At 44.3% G+C, this 14,209-nt stretch overlaps 1 protein-coding gene across 10 annotated transcripts; it reads left to right on the plus strand.

Moving 5' to 3' along the window:
- Window positions 1-203: 203 nt before the first annotated feature.
- Window positions 204-11,202, plus strand: RBM24 (RNA binding motif protein 24). Of its 10 annotated transcripts, none has more exons than XM_084508212.1 (5): window positions 204-939; window positions 1,468-1,591; window positions 2,650-2,704; window positions 2,867-2,981; window positions 9,089-9,215. In XM_084508212.1, the coding sequence occupies exons 1-4, from the start codon at window positions 772-774 to the stop codon at window positions 2,940-2,942; spliced, it is 423 nt and encodes a 140-aa protein (XP_084364338.1). In that variant the 5' UTR covers window positions 204-771; the 3' UTR covers window positions 2,943-2,981; window positions 9,089-9,215. The 10 variants fall into 10 exon arrangements, 7 of the variants coding, with proteins under 7 accessions (XP_084364338.1, XP_084364337.1, XP_084364339.1 ...); XM_084508211.1 differs by lacking the exon at window positions 9,089-9,215 and adding an exon at window positions 3,066-8,770; XR_014689207.1 differs by lacking the exon at window positions 2,867-2,981 and adding an exon at window positions 8,072-8,192 and having other exon boundaries at window positions 208-939; window positions 9,089-9,185.
- Window positions 11,203-14,209: the final 3,007 nt, after the last annotated feature.

Below are 14,209 nucleotides of genomic sequence, written 5' to 3' on the forward strand. Positions count from 1 at the left end.
AGAGGGGAAAGAGGAGGGAAGCAGCTTCCCCAATTCCTCTCTCCTTGTGCCCAGAGCAACAAGCAGCCACCAGCACCACCCCAGCACCCCAGCTTTGCCCCCCCGGGGGCACAGGACCGAGGGGCTGGGGTCTCAGCTGGGGGTGCAACCATGAGATGCTCTCCGCGGTGACCCCCCCGGGGCTCCCCTCATCCACCCGAGCCCAAGCGGCTCTCGGGGGTCTCGCAGCCCCATTTTGGGCTCCCCCCGTTCCCGGAGCAGCCCCTCAGCCCGGGGGTCCCAGCGTGCAGGGGGCATCCAGCTGTTGCCACCAGCTGTGTGCCAGCCCCGGGGGGGCCGGGCTGCCGCCGTCCCCGCCCCTGCGAGGAGGAGAAGGAGGAGGAGGAGGAGGAGGAGGAACCGAGAGTGCCCGACCCGGTGCCTTTTAGGGGGGGGGAGGCCCCGCGCTGCCGTGCCGCTGTGCTGTGCGCTGCTCTGCCCTGCCAGCCGCTGCTCCTGCCGGCTCCCGGTGCCTCTCCTCCTCCTCCTCCTCCTCTTCTTCCTCCCGCCGCCGACCCCGAGAGCCCCGGAGGCTCGGGAGGGAGGAGGCAGCTCCGAGAGGGACTGGCCCCTTAGCCGGGTGCCGGGGGAAGCCGGGAGGGCCGGGAGAGAGGGGGCCGGCCAGCCGGGAGCAGGGGGAGCGGAGGCGAGGGGCTCAGCGGGCAGCGGGGGGCTCGCCCCGGCCGCCACCCCTGGGTGCGGAGCGCGGCGCCCCGCGGGGCCGGGCGGAAGATGCACACGACGCAGAAGGACACCACCTACACCAAGATCTTCGTCGGGGGGCTGCCCTACCACACCACCGACTCCAGCCTGCGCAAGTACTTCGAGGTCTTCGGCGACATCGAGGAGGCGGTGGTCATCACCGACCGGCAGACCGGCAAGTCCCGGGGATACGGCTTTGTAAGTGCCGGGCGGCGGGGAGCGGGGCCGGGGCGGCGGGGGGCTTTGCGCCCCCCTCCTCTGCTACTTTTCCCCCTTTTCCCTCCTTTTCTGATCTTTCTTTCTTTCTTTCTCTCTCTCTCTCTCTCTCTATCTCTTTCTTCCTCTCTCTCCCTCTCTCTTTCTCTTTCTTCCTCTCTTCCTCCCTCTCTCTCTCTTTCTCTTTCTTCCTCTCCTCCTCTCTTCCTCATCTTCTTTTTCCTTTCCTTTTCTTCCTCTTTCTCTCCTTTCCTTCCCTTTTCCCTCCCCACCAAGGCGTGGAGCTGGGGGAATCTCCTCCTGGCTGCCCTGCCAGAGCGCCTGCTGCTCCCCGATTACAGGGTTATCTGCCCGGCAGGCTGCCGCCAGCAGGGCCCGGCCCGTTCCCTCCACCCCACAGCCCCTCAGCCCTTCAGCCCCTCAGCCCACTCCCCGAAGGGTGGCTGAGGGTCGGGGGCTGCCCCACTACCACCCTATGTGACCGTAACCCACCCACCCACCCCTCCCCAGGTCACCATGGCTGACAGAGCCGCTGCGGAGAGAGCCTGCAAGGACCCCAACCCCATCATCGATGGCAGGAAAGCCAACGTCAACCTGGCGTACCTGGGTGCCAAGCCGAGGATAATGCAGCCAGGTGAGGATGTGGACCCCCTCCCACGGCTTGTCTGTGGGCGCCCGAGCTTTCTGCAGGCAGAGAAGCTTTTAAAAGGTGGCGCCGTGCTGCACGTCCCGCGGGTGTGCTTTGGTTTCGGTTTTTGAAGGCAGCGTGTAGGCACTTTTCTGGCTATTCCCTACACAAGCCCTGTTTAAACGCCAAAAGCAATCGGGGCTGATGTTATCTGAAGTTCTCCAGGAAGATTTGCACAGCTCGGACACTTTCAGTGGTTATTCCCCCTGCGGGGAACGCGGTGGCGCTGACCATTTACAGTATCGCTGCAGGGAAAGGTCGGCCCAGGGATGAATCGCCTCCAATGTGTGCGGTCTTATTAATACAAACAGTAACTTAGAGCAACGTCCCGAGGCAGATGGGAGCTATTAGGCAGACTTTAAAATGAAACGGCTCTTCCTAAGCCCACATCTGAGCCAGTGTGATGTCCTGTCCGCTTCCCAAACTTCACACCGAGAGAGCTGGGGACGCAGTGTGTGTGTGCACGCTGCTGCTCTGAAGGAAGCTGCTCTGAATTCCTGTGTGCTTAGCCCGAGGAACGCTCTCGTGAGTAATTTAGTGCCCACAAAGGAAAGGGGGGGTCATTATGCTTGGGCAGCATTTGGAGAAGAGAAATTAAGTTAGGATTTGACCCCCATGCTCAGTCCTCGTGCAGAGAGGGCTCAAATTTGATCCTGTTGAAAGTACATAAATCCTGTATCATCCTTCAGGGGCTGGCATTAAGGACCAGGATGGAGCACAAAGTTAATGAAAACTTTGTGCTCGTTGTTCAGCCAAAGTCATTCTTCTGAACGTCTCTATGAAAGTGCACATCACTGTTTTAATTTCTGTGTGCACGTGTGTGTGTGTGTGTATGGGTTGATATGTTTTGCTTTCTAGACTGTGGAGCTACAGCCTTGCAGGCACCGTCACTGGAGGTGGTTGGTGAAGGCTGTTACTCTGTGCTTGTGTGCGTGTGCATGTACGGCATAAACAAGGAGCAGAAGAACACTCATACAGAGAATGTGATGTGTTTCTGTTGGTAGGTTTTGCCTTTGGTGTTCAGCAGCTTCATCCAGCTCTCATACAGAGGCCTTTTGGGTAAGTCTGTTCAATGGGACCTCAAACAGGGGAGGAAAAGTCTTTTTGTAAAAAAATAAAACAGAAAGAAAAAGTATGATCCTTGAAGGCCTCTTGCAGTAGCAGCCTTATAAACTCACCAGCAATACTGAAGCTCTCAGACTTGCAAACGTATGCCCGTAGATGTGCTCACCTTGTCGGTAATGTTCTGAATGCTGTAGCCGAGTCAAGTTGTGTGGGACGTGTCCCTTCCACCTAAGCAGTCCAGTCCCGTATGACCCTATGATAAAACAAGGAGGTATGACTTTATGCAAGATTGCTGTGCCCCGTTTCTCGTTTTTCAGCTTGACTCAATGTTATTTATCTCTTTCTAATCTGACAGGGATCGTTTACAGTTAAGATAACTGATCAGAAGGATATGATGATAAGAGGTGGAATAGTTCTGTTTGGAATTAAACTCTGTAACCAGTAGACTCAAACACAAACAAGCTAAAATGGTGATTAACGATGCATGTATGTTTTTTTTCATATAGTCAATAGACCTCCGTGTGCTTTTTTTTATTTATTTATTACAGTAATGAAGTGGTGTTGATAGCTAAACTGTGTGCTTTTATTTACTTGAAAGAGCTGTAGTGAAAGTTTTTTTGGGGGGGTCTTTTTAATTTTGTTTTTGTTGTTGAGGAGTGACTTTGCCATGGGGAGCAAAGGGCCTTTTTTGTTTCCTTGCTTTCAAGCTGTAGCTTGTGACTTTTTTAACCTTATTTTGTAGTGAGTGCTAAATCGTGTGACTTCTTGATTTTTAAGTAAATCAACATATTGCTTGCATGTTCATAATTTTGGGGGTTTTGTTCTTGGGAGGGGTGTGGAGCTCCTTATTAACAATGTGCGTCCATTTGGGCTTTCTAATTGGAGATTTTTTTTTCTTCACTCTGACTTTAATAAATAGCACATTTCTCCTTTACTCGAGTATACCATTCCTAAGTATTTCTAACTCTTGCTTCTTATAGGCATATAATTAGGAGGTGAGGTCTGCTTTAAACTTCCCATACAGTGTCACTTCACTAATGCACACTGGCTGAGAAGCACATCGCAAAATAATGCATTTTGCTAATTAATGAGTTAAGCTAACAATAAAGTAGGGAAAATGCGTCACAAATGTGTTTTGTTTATTTGACTAGGAAAGGTAGAATAGTGCACCTAGCTGTTACTAAGCAAGAACAGCTTCTCAGTTCATCTATAGGCAAAGTTCCTGTCCTCAGAACTGTAGGAAGAAGTTTTCCTGGACACTTTATGAACTCTTAAAAGAGAATGTTTGCTCTTCTCAGACACTTGGAGAGGTTGTAGAAAACTTTGTTTGTTTTTTTTTTTTCCTTCTTCATCTTCCTATGATTTTCCTCTGCTGTACTTTGTTTGACTTCTTTGAAGCGTGAGGAGCCGACAGGGTATATGCAGCAATCAGTTTATGATGCCTGCGCTAAGGTAGGCAGGAGGTGGAGTGTGCTGTCTGCAGAGCTGCTCAAGCACTGGTGCTCAGAGGACCCAGTGAAATGCCCACAGATCAGCCATGGAGAGACTATTTTCATAGCACAGCAAAAAGAAGAAGACCCTGTGCACTCCCTTGCTTCAAGGGCTGTGCAAATGTAGGGCTCTTTCTTGCTTTACCTACCCTAAGCCTACAATAGGTCACTTAAATCTTGTTCAGGTCAGGGAAATTCTTCCAGCAGGCTGAATAAGGTTGTGTTTTTTTCTAATGCAATGTATATAAATCTGAAGAAAATGAATGTTAGTCCCAGGTTTTGCCATTCTTTTGCTATGTGCAAACAAATGAGATGATTAACCCTGCTTCCCCCTCAAAATTTCCAGTAACCTGTGTCTTTTCTAAAGAAAACAGTTTGGCTTAGGAAGAACAGCATTTATTAGGATGAATGAACACCTTCATTCTCTTTTTTTTTTTTTTTTTAACTTGAGAATAAAGTGGGGCTGTTTCAGTGCTTACTGGCATCTATTTCATCTAAGAGTTTACTCGTAGAGGATGTTGCATGGATTGCACTGAAATACGTGGTCACCTTAAAGCCTTTCTTCCTCCTGTGCAGTTGCACTCTGAAAAAGTACACTTTACTAATACGCTGTGTTGAACAGGTTGTAGTGATGAATCACTACCAACACTCTGCTAATCCAAGCATAAAAGCCCCAAACATTTTATTTTTATTTTTTCCTACCAGAGTGCAAATTAGTGAGGGGCAGCCATGCTCTGGCATGGTCAGCAGTGTTTTGTTATGGTTCCCCACCTACCAAGCAAGAAACTGAAGATAATTGGATTATGTTGCATTACTTTACTGAGAAGATACAGTAAGGGCAATATTCTGAATTAAGCACAACATTATTGAGGTGGAGGGAGCCAGCAACTAGATTAGCTTCAATGCATGAAGCATTTAAATCCTGGGAATTCTTCTTTATTCAGTACTGCAGAGACCAACTCGGCCACCAATTAACATTTCACCCTGCTCTTTAAATTCAGCATCTGTCATACTGTTGGTGAGTTTCCTAGGAAGCTGTTTGATCACAGGACTGGTTATCTATACCGCTCTGTTTTCAGGATTGTTTATTAAAATACTATCTCTGAATTCAATAGGAATTTATGGAGGGGGAGGATGACTTTGCCTCGTAAAAGTGTTTTTCTCATTTTGCTTCTGTAATTTTTACTTTAGCACCGATGGAAAAATACGGGGTTATGCTGAGGCACTGGTGCAGGTGATGACTTGTCCTGCTGGCGAATTTTTTTCCCTTTGTTTATTGTCTAAAACTTGTATCTCACACAAAATGAGAACATCCTCTTAGTTTTTAGTTCAGACCCTAGTTAAATCCCAAGTTAGTAAGTTTATTATCAAATGGTTAGCTGATACTACCTGCCTTCTACGAGATAGGCAATTCAGCCCTCCTTAAGAGAGAAGGAAATGCCTTCTCCTGAGTTTGTGATCAGATCTGTATAATATTAGACTACTGATAATCTGGAGCTAGGGTATGAAGCCTCAACAGTCAAAAGTTAACCCACAGAAAGCTAATGTCCTCTTACTGTTACCAGACACAAATTTAAAAGGAAGCATGTCAGGGGTGTTGTATCTCTTGATGCTTCTGTACCCTATTCCTGCTCTCAGGAAGTCTGTTCATTGACTAAAATCTACTCTCTAACTATGCTTACAAAACCCGATGATGGTCCAGAGCAAAACATTTCTTTCCAAGTTCAATAACTACCTTCTCAAGAATGTAATGTTGAGAGTCACTTATGCATTACTACTGATGAATTTCTGTATGACACAGCTCTTTGCATTAGTCTAAAAAGTCCTTTCTTTCCTTTGAAACAATTAGCTGCCATTTTATTATCACTTATAGGCTTGTATTCAGAGGTCTTAGTAAAACACAAACCTGTTACAACAACAATGAAAGTCTTAAGGCACGTTGCAGGAGCGAATGCCATTTCATTTTGAACATCCCAAAGCTACAGTTACTGCTGAAGTTAAATGTGGCTTTCCTTCGCCTTTAGTGCAAAAGCTTAAAACAACAAATATATGTTCCAAAATAAAAACTACTGCCAGGAAAGAATGCTTAAACCACGTACAATTCTCACACACTTACTTTGAAAAACAAAGCAGCAGCTTTTATTTAAAATTAATGAGTCGAAGGATAGCCAGCCTAATTGGAAATTGCTTTTTCAACTTTTGACCTGGCAGAGCATTAAAAGCAGTGAGGCTCTGAATGGCTGAGGTCTGCATGTGCTGGCCTCTGCAGAAGGTAGAAATTTACTTTGGCCATATAAAGCCGTTGTACTCGACTCAAAACAGTTGCAGCATGACAGATGATCAAAAATAGCCCCACTGCAGCTTACGCTGTCAATCACCATGTGTGAAATGGCATGGTGGTGAGGAGCCTGCACAGGGTTTATGTTTATTGTAGGGTAAGACGTGGCAAACAGATAATGTTTCATAACTTCGCCACCTGTTATTTTCTTGGCTTAATAAAACAAGTCACAAGAGTTTAAGTGGGAGCACATGTATCTTTCCGTCTTGTTCAAGGATACGGTCGAGTGTCCTAATGTCCTAAGAAAATCTTAGTACCATCAGTTTGAGACAACACAAGCACCTAGATAAGCTCTCTCGTTGTATCCCTTCGGTTAGAATTATTCTGTCTCATCAATGCCGTATGTAACAAGTACTGTGATGTGATGTTAAATGGGCTCTTACGTGATACAGAAAAGGCTCTCACTGACTTCAAATTTGTTTTTGTTCCTCTTTACTTAATGCTTAAGAAACCTGGTGTTATATTTGTTAGGATTGTGCTTGGCTGGTGACCAATACAAAATGCTTGTTTTTGCTCATCCATTTCGGATGGAGAGCTCAGGTAATGATGGATATTTAAATGCACAGAGCCAGCTTAAGTATGCTTCAAATGCACTTCTGGCTAATCACTTCATAAATGAGGTGAGTTTTAAAAACCCAACTTACTGTTTTGTTTTATGTTTTCTTTCCCTCCCCACCCCCTATTTGTCACTCTCATTTTTTTCATTTCTCCCTTCACACAGTAGGACATGAGTTCTGTTGACATGTTGGGTTTTTATGATTGTGGTGTTCATGTTGTGGTGTCATGTTCTGAAAGACGGCAACTGAAAACTCCTCTCTGCTAGCACTCTTATCCACTCCACCGAGCTCTTTTTCTCTTAAAAGAAAACTGGGCTGTTCCAAAGTCTGGTTATCACGTATTTTAAGCTGTAGTTTGCTGTGAATCTAGTTGACAATGTCCCTTCTGATGGAAATGTTTCCTTGTTGCCCAGTTAAGCAATTCTTGAAGTTATTTTAAAAATTAAACAAACAAAAACCTTTCAATGAAAACTTGCATTTGGAGGACAGATTGTACTGTTGCAATTTGCATCTGTGCTTACAGTGCACTAAAAGGGTCGTGCAGTCTTCCGACTTCTGTGTAAAGGTAAATTTCAGTATCAAATAGTAGTAAATTTGCACAAGCAGTTTTTCATGGCTTTATCAAGATGCACTCTCTGGAACTGAGTTCCATGCATGAAGGACTTCCCTGTGGAAATTCAGATGTGAGACAGGACTATGAATGTAAAATGAAAATTATGTTAGATACGTTATTTCTAAAAATTGCATTATATGATAAAACACGACTATGAGATGAATTTATATGTATGCTTGTGTGCTAAAACAATGACATGACCAGTTTTCAAAACTGAAGGGTTAAATAAACAAGCCAAGTAAGCAAGTTTTGTGACTTGGAGAAGATGGGAAAGTGTGTGTACTGCTCTGTTCGGAATGGTTATTGCTTAAGCCATAAATCTGTGTTCTTGTTTTTGTTTTTTTGTTTTTTGCTTTTGTTAAGCACCAGATCTATTTAGACTTAATCCTATGCCCACCTCCCAAAAAACTCTATGCTGTATGTCTTGCATAGAAATAAACAAGCTGGCACAAAACAGGACATCAGTGGCCTGATAATCAAACAGGTTTGACCCTTGTGTCCTTATGAACTTTATAGAAGTGTGATGCACATGTACTTAGGAGTCACTGTTATGGATTTTAATAGCATCTATGTAGCTTCCCCTCAATGGCCTCTTGTGACGGAGTGAGCTGCACTATAGTTCGTTTGGAAAGTGTGATTCTTGCTGTGTTTACCACACTTGTGAACTTTATTTAAACTCCTTTGTCGCCTGTGTTGTTGTTGTTTTTTTTTTCTTATTTTTAATAAGGGTGACTGAGGTTGCAGAGAAATTAATGTGTGCTGAGTCTGCATAGCAACTTAAGTAGGGTTGCCACAATACACTTGTCTTTCCTCCCCCCCCCACCCCCGAGAAGACTTTACATAAAATCAGGGTTAAACCGTTTTGTTGCCTTATTGGCTACTGTCAAACCCATTACGGTGACACTGTCAAACTGCTCAGTTACTATTAATAAGAGTACTCACAGGAAATAATTTCACTAAGAGTCAAGTAGTTCAGTGAGGAGCAGTATAAAAAAAAAAAAACAAACAAACAAACAAAAAAAAAAACAATGCTTGTAGGTGTTTTGAAAATAAATACTGCAATCAAGATTACTCCTTTAGAGTTGCCTTAAAAGTGACATCAGAAATCCTGGTCCTTCTAAAGGTTTTAACAGCATTACATGTGTTATCCTCAAGCGACATTAAACGCTCCTGTTTAAGTCAGCTAGAACGCTTTGCTTTGGAGCAACGCACCTCTTTGGGCCAGGGATCTGATAATTGGTCCATCCAGCCTCGTTATTGTGGCAACCCTATGCACATAACAACAACTAAATTGAGTTTGGTTTAGTTCGGAGTATGGATGTGCCGCTTCGGCACCGACTCGCCTACCACCCTCTGACTCCCTCTCCCATCTTTCAACAGGATCCCAGCTCACTATGTCTATCCACAGGCTTTTGTGCAGCCCGGAGTGGTAATACCCCACGTGCAGCCCGCAGCAGCCGCTGCTTCCACTACGCCCTACATCGACTACACCGGAGCTGCGTACGCCCAGTACTCAGCCGCCGCGGCCGCCTATGAGCAGTACCCCTACGCCGCCTCGCCTGCTGCCGCCGCCGGCTACGTGGCAGCGGGGGGCTATGGCTACGCGGTGCAGCAGCCCATCACCGCAGCAGCACCGGGGACGGCTGCCGCGGCTGCCGCGGCTTTTGGCCAGTACCAACCCCAACAGCTGCAGGCAGACCGTATGCAATAGCAGATGGACTCCTGAGGGAAGCTCGCTCTTTCTCTTCCTCTTTTCGGCCTTCCAGTATAAGTAGTTGTTCAGAGACGATTGATGTTAACTAAGGAGCTTTAAGGAAAGCGATGCTGTTGCGAAACTAAAGAATTTTGTACCGCTGTCTTCATACAGTATGCATCCAAATCATGTTGTTAGAGGGGAGGGGTAGCGTGGCATGTCTAGTTTCAAGTGTCAATCCCGAAGAAAATGGAAAAAAAATAATACTGTACTGTCATGAAAGAGTGGCAGAGTAGCAATGGGACTTCATATTTTAAAACAAAGAAACGAGAACCAAAAAAGCAAAGGTGTATTTTTTACAGTATCAGGGAAGCAAAACTGCCTTTTATAAGTGAGAATATGGTACTCAAAAAGTTTGAGCCGGGGAAAAAACTGAGTCAGCAATATGTAACCTTTATCCATTTTAAGAGGAAACAAGCTTAAAGCACTGATCGTCCTTTGTAGCTTTCAGAAGCTGTCTTCGTGAGATAGCATCTTCCCAGTGTTTCACTAATGGGCATCGAACAATCCGAGGAAGATGGCCTGCTAGTAAGATGGCGGACAGGCACCAAAGTTATTTTCTTATCTGTCCTCTGGATGAGTGGAACTATGGAGCAAGTGATGTGGAAGTAAGGGGTGCAACAGCTGTAGAGACAATCAATAACACAGACAGTTCTGGACAGAACACATCACTCGTGCTCATGTGATGAGCTTGTCACATCCTAATCCCTCGCCCCATCCTGTTTCACTTTTGGGAAACTTTAACTGCTGGTGTCAGCTATTCTGATTCTAAAATAGGATCAGCCCTTTACTACAACAGCCTTCTCTTTCTATTTATTGCATCTGTTCGTAACTTGTGAATAAAGGCAGGATGAAGCTTAATGAATTCAAACCTTTAAGAACTGTTTTAAGGGAATTTTCTTTTCTGAAACCATTTGTACAATTTTAATATCTATTTCAGGATTGTATTTAAAATATTTATTAGTGAACATACAGTACACGAGGCAACTTTTGTTACCAAGACTGCAGTTCTTGAAGGGTTAATGGTATGTGATTTATACTGTGCCTTAATTGTTATGCTATTTAAAAAGAAATATTTATTTTGAAAGTTTTACTATGCTGCGCTCTAAAGAAAGCAACTTTAGATGTGACACTGTAAAATTATGTATTCATCTCATGGCATAAATTATTTAGTAGGGTTAGATGTAGCATATTAAATATTAACCTAATTAACTAAGGATTTTGACTTGGATTTATTTAAATTCAGTAAGTGCACTGTATGAGGGTACCCTTAAATTAACACTTTTCTAGGTTTTTACATAAAATATTGCTAGTTCATTCTTTTTCCCTCTAATAGATGTCCATGTAGACCTCTCAAATACATTAGTGCAGTTTTCTCACTCATCTGTATGTAGACTGACTATTTTTCCCTTTGCTAGGAAATGCTGCTTTACATTGTCCTGTGAAACTACAATACTTGCAATTTTTATTCTTGACTGAAATGGAATTTAGTATTTTAACACTGTATTGGATTTTTTATACTTGAACAATTTCATACAAGGGAAGACAGGATAGCATTTTTATGGACTTTGTCCAATGTCACTGGATTTATTTTAAGTATTCTGAATACTAGCCAGTGTTATAATGTAGACATGACTCTCCTGTGCATATTATTTATTCAGTATGTATATTGCTTTAAAACATTTTAGATCTTTTAATCTATTCACTCATATTAAAAACAATAAAAAAAAAAATTGTCGCATCCCGTCTCTTGAAGTTTTTGCTCAAGTTGTCTTAGGTCTTGTCCAGCTAAAGTTAGGGGGCCAACCTTCTGTGTAATTTTCCCAGTGTGGGGGAGAAACGTATGCAATGGCTTTAAATGCACAGGTAGATGTAAACTGTACTAAATGGACGAAATTCTACAGAGAAGACTGAGAAAATCCACCCTGAGTCATCATAAAGGAATCGAGAGTGCAGGGGACTTTGGGAGGTCATCTAATCCAGCCCAGGTTGCTTATACCTTTGTCCGGTTGGGTCTTAAAATGCAGACCGCACAACCCCTCTGGGCGATCTGTTACACTGCCTATTTGTCCACATGGTATCATTTTTTTTTCCCCTTATATCTAACCCAAGCCTCCCGTGTTCGTTTACGATCTTCGTTGCTCATTCTTTGGCAGAGAGCCCAGCCCTATCTTCTCAGCAAGCTCCTCTTTAGGAACCGCAAAGTTGCTGTTCTCTTCTGCACAGTGAACAAACCCCGTTGCCTGAGCCTCTCCCTCTAAGCCTCATGCGCCAGCCTCCAGCCATCTTGTGGGCCCTCTGATGGATTAATTCAGGTTTACCAACTGCTTTCATGCACTGGGAGACTCCAGACTGGATCCATTCTGCCAGATGTGGTCTAGTGAGTGCTGAGTGAAAGGGAATTATCAATTCCCTTGATCTACCACCTGTGCTCCACTTGATATGGTCACATATCAGTCCTTTCGCTGCTGCCAGGGTTTGCACTGACAGCGTTCAGCCCACGCCGAGGCCTCCCGTGTGTTTCAGCAGAGCTGCTGCCAAGCAATTCGTGCCCTGGCCTACACAGGGGGCCAGTCCCTCCAAGATGGAGGGTGCTGCATTTGTCCCCACAGCATTTCAAGAGGGTCCTGCTGGCCCTGTCCTCTAGCAAGTGTGAATCCCTCTGAGCAGGCCTGGTTTTGAGCACACCAGCTTCTGCCCTCCATTTAGTATCATTAGCCCACAGCCTGATAGTACTGCATCCTGTCTCTTACTCACGGTCACTGATAAAGATATCTGAGAGGACAGACCCCTGAGGAATTCAGTTTGTAACCAGCTTCCAGAGTATGAGCCCATTTGAACAACACCCTGGTCAGGATTTTGCCCATCTAGGCTGCAAAACCAAGAAGGGGGTGTGAGGATTCTGTGCAATATTGCACTAAAAGCCTTGCTAAACTCAAGGCAGACAACAGCCTCTGCTTTCCCCTCATCCACAGATGAAGTCAGTTCATCACAGGAGGCAATCAGGTTGGTCTGGCATGATTTGCTCTTGAAAATCCTTGCTGGCTCTTCCCAGTCACCATTGTCCCTTTCATCATGTACTCCGAAACAACTTCTAAGATGTTTGCACCACGATTGTCCCAGAGACTGGCTGTCTGCAGTTCTCTGCATTGTCCTTCTTGCCCTCTGTGGAGATGGGTGCATCATTTGCCTTTCTCCCGTAATGGAAAACCTCTCCCGATCTCTATATCCTTTCAGAGATGATAGAAAGCAGCCTCACAGGGACAGGAGCCAGCTCTTGGTACCCTTGGCTGCAGTCCATCTGGGAGGTGAGCAGAAAATCCTTAATAAATGCTCTTTTATACTCTCTTCTCCCACTTCCCCTTCCTGATCTTCCCCAGAGTAGGTCTGTCTACAGGACGTGGTATCAGGTAGTAATTAAAAGCAGACGTCCCTCTGACTGGAAGATGGAGGGCACAGATGTCTCAGGAAAATGTGTGGCATGGTAACCTATTATTTGATCTAGGATAAAGAAGGCATCTTCGTCCTACATGGATACACCCCTGACAGTGTCCTGGGACCCTCCCCTGCCTCCACATGGAGGTGACAGACACCCCGGGGTGTGGTGTGATGGGGAGTGCTCTCTGCCCTGGAGCGGGGCTGCGTTGAGATAAGCTGCAACAGGAACAGAGTAAGTTTATGATTCAGCTTATAAAGGTCAATTGCATGCTGGCTCCGTAACTTGACAATTTAAATAACCTGCGTGGAAATGCAAATGTGCAAGTTCCACCAGCAAAGCTAGCTTTGGACATGCAACATGAACACTACCTTATTCTTGCTAAATGTGTAGCTGAACAGACTTCTGTGTATAAAGTATATCTCAGTAACACCCCACATACACGAAATGCAAATAGTTCATAGACCAAGACCAATATAAAATAGCTCAGAAAGAGCAGTACTTAATTTTGAAATACGTGAATACTCAGCCAAAATGTTAGCATTTTACTTGAGAGATGGCATATGTATGTGTAACAACAAGTAGCACACAATACAATTTTCAATTGTGTTTTCAAAACCTTTAAAACATTTTACATGGAAAAGTGACTGGTGCCAAGCTTCTTGCAGAGGGAGGAGAGAAACTGAAATTAGGAACACCTTCGTTCAGGAATGTGTAGATCAAAGAGGTGTTATGCCTTGAAAGTTTGCATTGATAAGCTGAAGCTGCTAGAATTGCCATTTTTCTGAATGTCTGCATTTACCTAATAACTAATGAACGCAATTTGGCATTACTAGAGTTCATTGCAACTTTTATGGAATTTTTTCAAACAAGTGAAATGAAAATACTAGGATTAAAACACGAAGCAACCATTCAAAACATCCCTTAGTCTTGCTATTCAGATGCTGAGCTTCTTCAAACTAAGCAATTCCCTACTTCTGCTCAAAACTTTGTAAGAAAAAGCATTCTGTTCTGCACCTATGTTTAAGTTTCAAACTGCCTGCACACTTGATTTAAATTGTTTTCAGTTCAATTTCAATTTATTTTCCATTTTTAGAATACATAAACCTCTAAGCATTGTATTCCGACTGCAAAGCATGTAACTTCATTCATTTTTTTTTTTCCTATGTGTTTGAATTTCAAACCTTTAGGTGATACTTCCTCAAACTACTAGCAATAAAACAGGCTCTGGGCAAGGTCTAACTGTAAAAAGCTCAGGCCTATAGGAAATTTTTTTATGAAAAAAATATGGGTAAACTGAAGATTATGATGG

The sequence above is a fragment of the Aythya ferina genome, assembly GCF_964211825.1.
Source record: "Aythya ferina genome assembly, chromosome: 2".
NCBI lineage: Eukaryota > Metazoa > Chordata > Aves > Anseriformes > Anatidae > Aythya > Aythya ferina.

Coding starts and splice junctions, on each gene's coding strand:
- RBM24 (XM_084508209.1), top strand. CDS start 772: ATGCACACGACGCAGAAGGACACCACCTACACCAAGATCTTCGTCGGG. Junction 940..1,467: donor AGTCCCGGGGATACGGCTTT/GTAAGTGCCGGG, acceptor ACCCCTCCCCAG/GTCACCATGGCTGACAGAGC. Junction 1,592..2,649: donor GCCGAGGATAATGCAGCCAG/GTGAGGATGTGG, acceptor TTCTGTTGGTAG/GTTTTGCCTTTGGTGTTCAG.